At 44.9% G+C, this 9,653-nt stretch overlaps 1 protein-coding gene across 1 annotated transcript in view; it reads right to left on the reverse strand.

The window, feature by feature from the left end:
• Positions 1-277: 277 nt before the first annotated feature.
• vash2 (vasohibin 2) overlaps positions 278-9,653 on the reverse strand; it is a 24,044-nt gene continuing 14,668 nt past the window's right edge. The window contains exons 5-8 of the mRNA XM_030344744.1: positions 8,820-9,057; positions 7,459-7,602; positions 5,384-5,502; positions 278-4,948 (exon numbers count right to left, since the gene is read on the reverse strand). Of these exons, the coding sequence (XP_030200604.1) occupies positions 4,879-4,948; positions 5,384-5,502; positions 7,459-7,602; positions 8,820-9,057 (571 nt within the window). The 3' untranslated portion in view covers positions 278-4,878. The remainder of the gene's footprint in view (positions 4,949-5,383; positions 5,503-7,458; positions 7,603-8,819; positions 9,058-9,653) is intronic.

A 9,653-nucleotide genomic window follows, 5' to 3' on the forward strand; every position in this document is an offset into this window, starting at 1 on the left:
ACACAGACTCAAGCACGTGCACAAATATAAAACACACACACACTTAACGTAAATAACACACACACACACACCACACACACACACACACACACTTATGCGCATATATACGACACACAGATAGCAGAGCAGCATGCTGCAACAATACATGTGTTAAGTGCAGTAAGGTTTGGTATGGGTGGGGGAGGGGGGGCAGTGTAGCATTTTATCCACCTCTACAGGTTCCCTCCTCAATCAATCAAATGAATTTCGACCAATCCATCAATTCCAACAAACACTCTTTTAAAAACATATATCATTTATTATAAGAATGCATGCCTTATTGACAAAATCCACCTCTATGGAACCACTGGTGCTTTAACAGTAGGAGGGCGATCGTTTTTACACACAGGATAACATCAGAACCATTAGAAACCACCACGGGGGAAGATAAAACCTGGGACGGATTCCCACCGAATACCTGGGAGGGAGTGAGAGGGAAAACCTGGAACTGATTCCCTGGTTTTACATTTGTTTGATGGTTGAAAGTAGACTCACAGGTTGTATCTTGACTATTTAGGGGATGGATTCACAAAGAACGACACAAATGTTTTGCTGAACAGCTTCAAGGAAAAGTGTTGCTTTGTTTGTCGCTGTTAAGTGTGCGGCCGTGATCATATTTCAAGTGTCCCTTGAGAGGAAGAGCAGGAAGCAAAGTAAGAATCAATCGTCAATGAATTTCGGGCAAATTTCCTATTTTCTTCCGAAAGTCATCGATGATATTTAGCCGGCTTAGCATGAAAGGCAATATTTCACATCTAGTTCAGAGGATAAAGGTGGTTCACTCGAGTAATTTGTTGGCCTATCAGCAACCTTTTCTCTTGGCCCATAGGCTTCAAGTCAGGGATCACACACACACACACACACACACACACACACACACACACACACACACACACACACACACACACACACACACACACACACACACACACCATGCACCGTCTTCTTACAAATGCTGCGTGTTTAAAGATGCAACACAGAGCACTTGCTAGGCACGAGTCACAATTGCCAGATTACTGTTGTCCCCACACCCCTCAAAAAGGCCCGAAATTACCCCAGGGACAAAACAACAATCTAAGGTATCTTAACAATCAGGTGAAACTGAGGAACAGCACTTGGAGGCAAATCATAAGCTTTACCATAAGCACAATTCGCTTTTTGTTTTGTTTTGCTAAAGATCACAATCACTGAATAAACTGAAACCCTCGTAAAGTTCAGGTAAAATAAATTATAAAAAACATATGTCCACAATCATCCCATATAAAAACCTTAGGAAAAACAAGCCAGAAAACAAACTACATTCAAACAATTAAAAAAAAAAAGTTAATTTGGTTTTCTGAGTGCAGGAATTAACTAGCATACAACCCAAACACGCTGGGGCTGCCATGTCTGTGTGGCGTTAAAAAGTGTGAAAAGAAGGATTCGTATATCATAATAGCTGAAAGGAGACAGGTAGATGGCATCTGCTCTTTGATAAAATCACAACAAACAAACATATGTAGACATCATTCTTCGTCATAAAATAAAAGAGAATACAAATGTTTCCAAAAAAAAAACCATTCATGACATAATAACACTAAACCACTGAAACCCAACACTGCTGAATTGTGCTCTCCGTACATTAGTGGGCACCTGCCTTTCTTCTATGCAGTATAAACCCTCATACAAAGAACCACCTCATCATTTATTTATATTTAGCTGGTGAGTTTTTGCTGCAGGTGAATTTCCCCCCACTTCTAAATTTCACTACGCTGTGGCCAGTTGCTACACAAACACGAGACAAGCCCAGAATATTTATCCTGTGTCCCACAAAAAGCACCGTGAAACGTATCAACGTCTCAATCCGAATCTACAAAGCATGTAGTTGATTTTGCCAAATTTTTGGAATCTTGGATAATTCCCACCAACATTGCCACACACGCAATTAAACTTGGCAATACTTGTCTCATTGCATCAAAAAGTAATCTCTGTTCTACGCTTTGTGTTCACATTTAATTTCATGGAAGACTTTATAAACGTATTTTCTTTTAACAATAACCTTTTGGTTTGTGCATAGCTCATTGTCCAAGTATTCAAACGGTGAATATGTGTGAATGTTCCTGCTTGTTCTAGGATATTCTAGTGTGTTTTCGTTTAATCTCCTAGCATGTAGAACATTGTAGGACGCCTAGTGTTTTCCAGCAACCGTGAGCTCATGATGACCAAGAAACTGCCGTAAACCATTCAATGTGACAACATCAAACATTCTGATGAGATACACAAACAAAGTAAAACAATCTTGACACTGGATATAATACAACGATTTCTGAAGCATTTCTGCTTTAGCAGAGTATAGAGCGATGGCCTTTGTGATGGGACTCTGGATAAAGCTGAACCCATTTAATATGTCCAGTTTTAACTTTGTGACTGAAGACAATCTGGTTTAAAGAAACAGCCTGTGCTGCCTTTGAGGAGGTTTTTGTACCTGTACATGTACGATATAATAACAACGTCTATTGTATGGTGCAGGACCCAATAGACTGACTCACTGAATCCTGGACCAGGGAGTCAACTCCATGGCTTCACTGGTTTTGACTGATCTGTCAGTTGTTGTACTGGTCGGCTCCCAGTCTCTCAACAGTATGAGAATGTAGTTTCTAGTGGTTATCTCTTAGTATCCCAACAGTATAGTACTATGTGTCTGTACTGGTGTCTTTAACACTGTACATTCACTCTGCACAATACACTGATATGATATACTGTGAATACATAAATCTGAGGATGGACCCCACAAAGCAGGTCCCAACAGAGGCATGAAACAGTATGTTTGTTTGACTCAAACAGAACCCGTTTTGGGGACGCTTCACACAGCTATGAAGTTGATCTGATTCCAGCAATGATTGTTCTTCTGCAGATACGATTATTTTTGATATTCATACAAACAATCACGCTATAGTGAATCCAGTAATTCACAACCCTATTGATCTATAATAACGGCAAATGAATTACCCATCAACAGCATATTGATAGCATGCTGATAGCATGCTAATAGCATATTGATAGTGCATTAGCCTAATAGTGTGTTTAGAGACCAATAGACCTCCTGCGCATCCTGTGCCCTTATTGGCTGTTCATCCCATACCAGAGTCCTGACTAAACGTACTGTTTCACCACTCAACATTCTCAGATGCTATTGCTAATATGCTAATGTTAATAAGCTAATACAAAAACGCTAATGCTGACTAATGCTAAAAAAAGTGATGCGGAAATGTTTTTGCTAATGTGATGCTGCTGACATGTAGATGCTGAAAGGTTAAAAACCATGATATATATATATATATATGCTACATTTTAACTTCTGGAAGATGTTATCCATTGGCTACCAATCACAGGATAACTCAGCATTAGCAACAGAGTGGGATTGGCTCGATCAGCTGCCAATCAAACAAAGCTAATTTGTGGCCATAGTTTTAACAATGAGCATGACATGAGCAAAAGTCTGCAAAATACTTTTCTTTCAACATGTTTTACGCGTATTCAATTTGAATAAATCATGTCTGTAGTTTTCCTTCAAACTTGTTTTGGACCTTAAGGGTTTTATATTGCTCTTTTCCTCTGGTTGGTACAGGATAAGTGTGTTTGACGGAGGTATTTTGTCATTTCACAGCCGGTCTCACACACATTAAGTCGTTAACAGTTATAGCTCCCACTTCCTTCTGGAAGGCTGGATAAGAGATGTCATTTCCTCTCCTCTCAGATTATTTTGGGCTTGCAGAAAGCACCGTGGTATTAGTAACAAAAGGCAGGGGGGCAAGCGTCTCCTGACAGCCCATAATAAGCGGGTTGTGGCATACAGAGAGCCTAGCTAGGGAAGAGGAGAGCTAAGAAGGGCGGGGGTTTGCTGCAGTGCCTGATCTAATGTTCTGTGCTCCACTGCTTCGGTCTGTTTAGTGCCCACTCTGCTCTCCCGCAGTCAAGCCTTGCTTTCCCGCCCTCTCTCTCTCTTTCCCCCTCTCTCATGCCCCCTGCTCTCTTTCCTGCCCTCTCCCTCTCTCTCTCTCTCTCTCTCTTTCCCTCTCTCTCATGCCCCCTGCTCTCTTGCTCTCTACATCTGCCCTCATTCCTCATCCTTCCTGCCTGCCGTCACCCGCTCCACTCGTTTTCTGTTTCCCAGCATGCACCGTTGATCCTCTTATCGACATGCTGCTCCTTTCTCCTTACAAATCGCTTTCCCACCGAGATACCAGCGGAGTTGAGAGAAACGTTTTCTTTCAAAGAAAGAAATTAACATTGTTTTGGCTGTTCAATAGCTTTTTAAGCCGGATTTTGAGTGTTTATTTTAGGCAGGACTTTTAAGGTATAAGTCAGTAATCTCTGTTACGAGTCCTGATTTCTTAGACTAGAATTTAACCATATTTACCGCCTAAACCGTTCCTATTCAAGTAGAGACCAAGGTCGCTTCAGCAACTAGTTTAGAAATACTGCTTCTCTTTGACACTCAAAACTAGATGCTTAATCTAAGGACTAAAGTCCGGCCTTAAGAAGCTTTAAAAAGCACCGGCAACAATAATAATATTAAAATCCTTGTTGTGGCGTTGTCGATGTTTGACGTGAACATCAGGTAAACTAAGACAGCTCTTATCCCACCCCACCTATCTTTATCACTCTGTTTCCATGGTGAGGGAATCATAACCCCTGGCGATGGATATGAAAAACACTGCTCCGGGGATGGTCGTTTTTGTTGACTTGAGGGGATGTAGAGCGACATGATAAATAAAAGAACACAACAAAACCAAGTAAAGTTTGAAAAAATAAATGTATTCCCTCTATTTCTTGGAGGGATGTTAGACTCCGGACTGGTTAGATCCGGATCTGGTAGCCGTCGCTGAGGGTGCTCAGTTCTGCTGGCCTCCGGTCCACTGAGCCTGGCCTGTCGGACAGACAGACAAACCGATAGAGAAACAGAGAGAAAGAGAGACAGACAGGGGGTGAGACAGATGGCGAGAAGGAATAACACAAAATAAGATGGCAGCTATTGCAGAGGCTACTCTAGATCAACACTCTCCCTCCTGTCAGCTGCATTACGGCTCGTAAAATGATCTGTGTTGCAGCAACAGCTGCAGCATAGTGATCACAAGACACACACATAAACACCCAACCACACCCACTGTAACTGTATGTTTATGTGTATCAGTACATTAGTGTTAACTTAATATTACGAAGAGAAGAAATGTAAAACAGGGCTAAACAGACAGAAGGAGGGAGAGAGAGAGAGAGAGAGAGAGAGAGAGAGAGAGAGAGAGAGAGAGAGAGAGAGAGAGAGAGAGAGAGAGGATGAGCAATTATGGGTTGTAAAACTACGTACGATTTGTCTCTGCGGTGTGCGCAGCGCTGGTGTGGGCTGGCTTGACGTCTCCGTGGCGATAAGGACTTCCCCCGACTGCGCTCTTTGATGGGTGACTGGGCACTGGACGATTTCAGGATCTGACAAACAAATAAAAAAATATATAAGTGGACAAATAAACAAACAATGGTGCATAGTAAACATGTAAATATTATGGGTGCGACAGACAAATAATGTGAATTCACATTAGGGACGGGAATGGGAACTAACCTCACAATACTTTGAGTGCTGAGGAAAATATTTAGATTCTGTCAAGACTATTGCATATGCAAATAGTAAAGTTTGTTACAGCAAGTTATATGGGGGTTGGAACGCGAGGTAAGAAAGTGAAAAACAGTTTGAAACAAATTCAAACAATTTGCCTGCTGGTTTGTATTGCTGTGCAACGTCCCGCTATAAGATAAACAGCATTTTAACATCTAGCTAAACTCTGGAAAGCTGGTCAAGAGCCAACTGCTACGGACCCTAAGGGTAGCAGAGAGAGAGAGAGGGGGAGAGAGAGAGAGAGAGAGAGAGAGAGAGAGAGAGAGAGAGAGAGAGAGAGAGAGAGAGAGAGAGAGAGAGAGAGAGAGAGAGAGAGAGAGATGAAAGTACATACAGTATCTCATGTCTTTGTATTTGTGTTTTAAAGGGAAATCTCTGTGGGTTTGTCTGTGTATTTGCACATACATTTGTATGCGAATGTCTGTGGATATATTTTATGGGTTTGTCTGATGTGTGTGTGTGTGTGTGTGTGTGTGTGTGTGTGTGTGTGTGTGTGTGTGTGTGTGTGTGTGTGTGTGTGTGTGTGTGTGTGTGTGTGTGTAAGTAAGTAATAGCTATCATTTGAAGCTACTATTAACCTCTCAACACCGGGATAAGCGCTTGGTTTGAGGAGATGCAAGTTACGAGTTATACACATTCACCCATACAGGAGTTTGGGTGAAAGTTTGGCTGTGAATGCATGTCTTTTTATGTGTGTGTGTGTATGTGAATGTGTATTTGTATGTGTGCATGTGTGGTGTGTGTGTGTGCGTCTGTATGTAAGTGTGTGTGTGTCTGTGTGTGTGTGTATATGTGAGACAGCTGCAATCACAGTGACCTACATATCTTGCTGACTGGCAGTTCATCCAATATCTACTCTCCATCTCTACCCGCTCACCCACTAACCCACACGCACACACCCACACCCACCCACACCACACCCACACACACACACACACACACACACACACACACACACACACACACAGTCTAGCCTTTACTCATAGTTCAAATTTAGCTGGAGACAGAGTAAGGTCAGGGGTCGAATAAGAATAACAAGAACACCCAAACCAAGGGGATTATTGTTTTTCCTCTTCAGTTCAGTCCTCTAGCTGGCTTTCTGTCTCTCTCTACCACTATCTCTCCATCTCATTATACTGCTTGATCTCTCTTTCTCATTCTACCTTCAGCTCTCTCTCTCTCTCTCTCTCTCTCTCTCTCTCTCTCTCTCTCTCTCTCTCTCTCTCTCTCTCTCTCTCTCTCTCTCTCTCTCTCTCTCTCTCTCTCTCTCTCTCTCTCTCTCTCTCTCTCTCTCTCTCTCTCTCTCTCTCTCTCTCTCTCTCTCTCTCTCTCTCTCTCTCTCTCTCTCTCTCTCTCTCTCTCTCTCTCTCTCTCTCTCTCTCTGTCTCTCTCTCTCATTAAACTGCTAGCGCTCTCGCTCTCTCTCTCCCTCTTTCTCGCTCTCTCTCTGAATACTTTCCGCCAGATGTCATGCTCTGTTGAGTTTGCGAACGGCACCTCCTTTTGTTTGCATGTGTTTATATGTGTGTATTTGTGTATGTGTTGAATGTGTGTGCATCATTTGTGAATATGTCAGTTTGGGGTTATATCTTCATTTTTTATGTGTGTGTGTGTGTGTGTGTGTGTGTGTGTGTGTGTGTGTGTGTGTGTATGTGGATGTGTATCATGCATGAGTGATTGTGTGTTGGCTCCTCCTTCATCTTCATGTCGCGGCCGTGCTTCAGTGTGTAGTCGTATGTGTGTCCGTGTGGTTGAGTGTGTGTTGGCCCTACCTTCATCTTCATGTCGCGGCCGTGCTTCTCCAGCTCCTTCCTCATGTCGTGGACGCCGAGGCGCGCGGCGTTCAGCACCAGGTGCTTCCACTCGATGGGCTGGAACACGTGGGGGTCATGGGGCACGTAGAGGCCAATCTTCACCTGTCACACACACACACACACACACACACACACACACACACACACACACACACACACCCACCCACACATACACACACAGGAACAGTCGCACACACACACACAGGAAAACACACACACACACACACACAGAAAGCCCATTAGCAAAAATACAGGGAAATGTCAAAACACAGACACACACAAACACAATTATCAGCTCTGAGTGAGAGACCTTCGTCACTCTAACTCGACAATCAGTCAACTTCTTCACCTCTCTCTCTCTCTCTCTCTCTCTGTCTGTGGCCTGGTCGCTCCCCTCCTTGTGTATATCCATTCCATTCCTTAGTAGGATATGGTTCCCCAACCTTCCTCTGTCTATACCCCTACTTATCGGCTCATCCTCCTCCTCCTCTCTCACCCCTCCTCCCCCTATTCAGACACACTTTCCCCAGCCTATTGTTCCCGGTACAAGCTCTCAAACTCTCATTGACTGTATTCACCCCTTTCACTTTCTCTACCTCTCTCTATACCCTCCATCACTGTCCACCGGTGTCTCTCCACCGTCCCAAGTGTTAGCCTCTGCTGGTGTCTCTCGTAGGAGCTCTCGCTCTTTCTCTCTTAGTCTCCCCCTGTGGCCGCTGGTGTCTCTCTACCTAAACCAATGGTAGCCTCTCTCTCTCTCTCCCCCTCTCTCTCTCTCTACCCTTCCCTCCAATGTGGGCAGTTGTCTCTCTACCTTCTTCAGTGTGTGCTGGTATCTCTTGTAGGAGCTCTCCCTCTCTCTACCCTTCCCCCAGTCTCTGCGGGTGTCTCTCTACCTTCTTCAGCGTGTGCTGGTATCTCTTGTAGGAGCTCTTTCTCTCTCTCTACCCTTTCCCCCAGTCTCTGCGGGTGTCTCTCTACCTTCTAAAGTGTGTGCTGGTATCTCTTGTAGGAGCTCTTTCTCTCTCTCTACCCTTTCCCCCAGTCTCTGCGGGTGTCTCTCTACCTTCTAAAGTGTGTGCTGGTATCTCTTGTAGGAGCTCTTTCTCTCTCTACCCTTTCCCCCAGTCTCTACGGGTGTCTCTCTACTTTCCAAAGTGTGTGCTGGTATATTGTGTAGGAGCTCTTTCTCTCTCTCTACCCTTTCCCCCAGTCTCTGCGGGTGTCTCTCTACCTTCTTCAGCGTGTGCTGGTATCTCTTGTAGGAGCTCTTTCTCTCTCTCTACCCTTTCCCCCAGTCTCTGCGGGTGTCTCTCTACCTTCTTCAGCGTGTGCTGGTATCTCTTGTAGGAGCTCTCGAACTCCGACACCAGCTCGCCCAGGGTGCGGTACGCCAGCGGCTTGTCCATCAGGTCGCGGCGCCGGCTCATGCCCAGGGAGCCGTAGCGTCCGTTGCAGTACACGCCCAGCACCACGTGGTGGAAGCAGTGGCCCGAGAACTGGGTCTTGAAGCTGATGGGGAAGCGCTCCAGGGAGGTCAGCCCGTTGGTCAGGTAGCTGGAGGGCGCCCGTTAAGGAGCACTCTGTCGCTGTATCGGTGGGATATGGGTTAGCGCGGGTGGGGTTCCCAACATGTGGCTCGCGTCACCCTGTAGGGCCCAGCCACTTTGGAATGTTGGTCCGAAGTTCGCCGACATTTTTGCCAGCGAGTCACTTCAACAGCCAACAGCCAACGTCCGGTCGCGGGCGGCACACTATTCCCATGTGTGTGTTTGTCGGCGTTTGTTGGGGGCAGTGTGCGAGTGCTTTAATATTGTACTGGTTGGATTCGGTTGTGTATTGTGTTAGAGCAGGGGGGGTTTCAACAGGTGGTTTCTCAGCCTGTGGTCAGCGTTCCTCAGCAGGGCCCGTTGTCACGGGGGCTGGCGAGGCCATCTTTGTTGATGTCGCCAATCAATCACTCTTCAGGATTCCCATTTGAATTCACTGTCGTAGTGTTAACTGCAACCCAAACCACATCATCTGCCATGATGAAACCAATCTTGAACTCCCATCTTGATCCCTACGACTCAGTAACAGATCATTAGGGAGCACGCAGGGCTTAGGGCATCTTGCGCAAGGATTCCTTCCTTTGTACACAACAGAAAATGTTG

Source organism: Gadus morhua, chromosome 21 (genome assembly GCF_902167405.1).
Source record: "Gadus morhua chromosome 21, gadMor3.0, whole genome shotgun sequence".
In the NCBI taxonomy this organism is placed as follows: Eukaryota; Metazoa; Chordata; class Actinopteri; order Gadiformes; family Gadidae; genus Gadus; species Gadus morhua.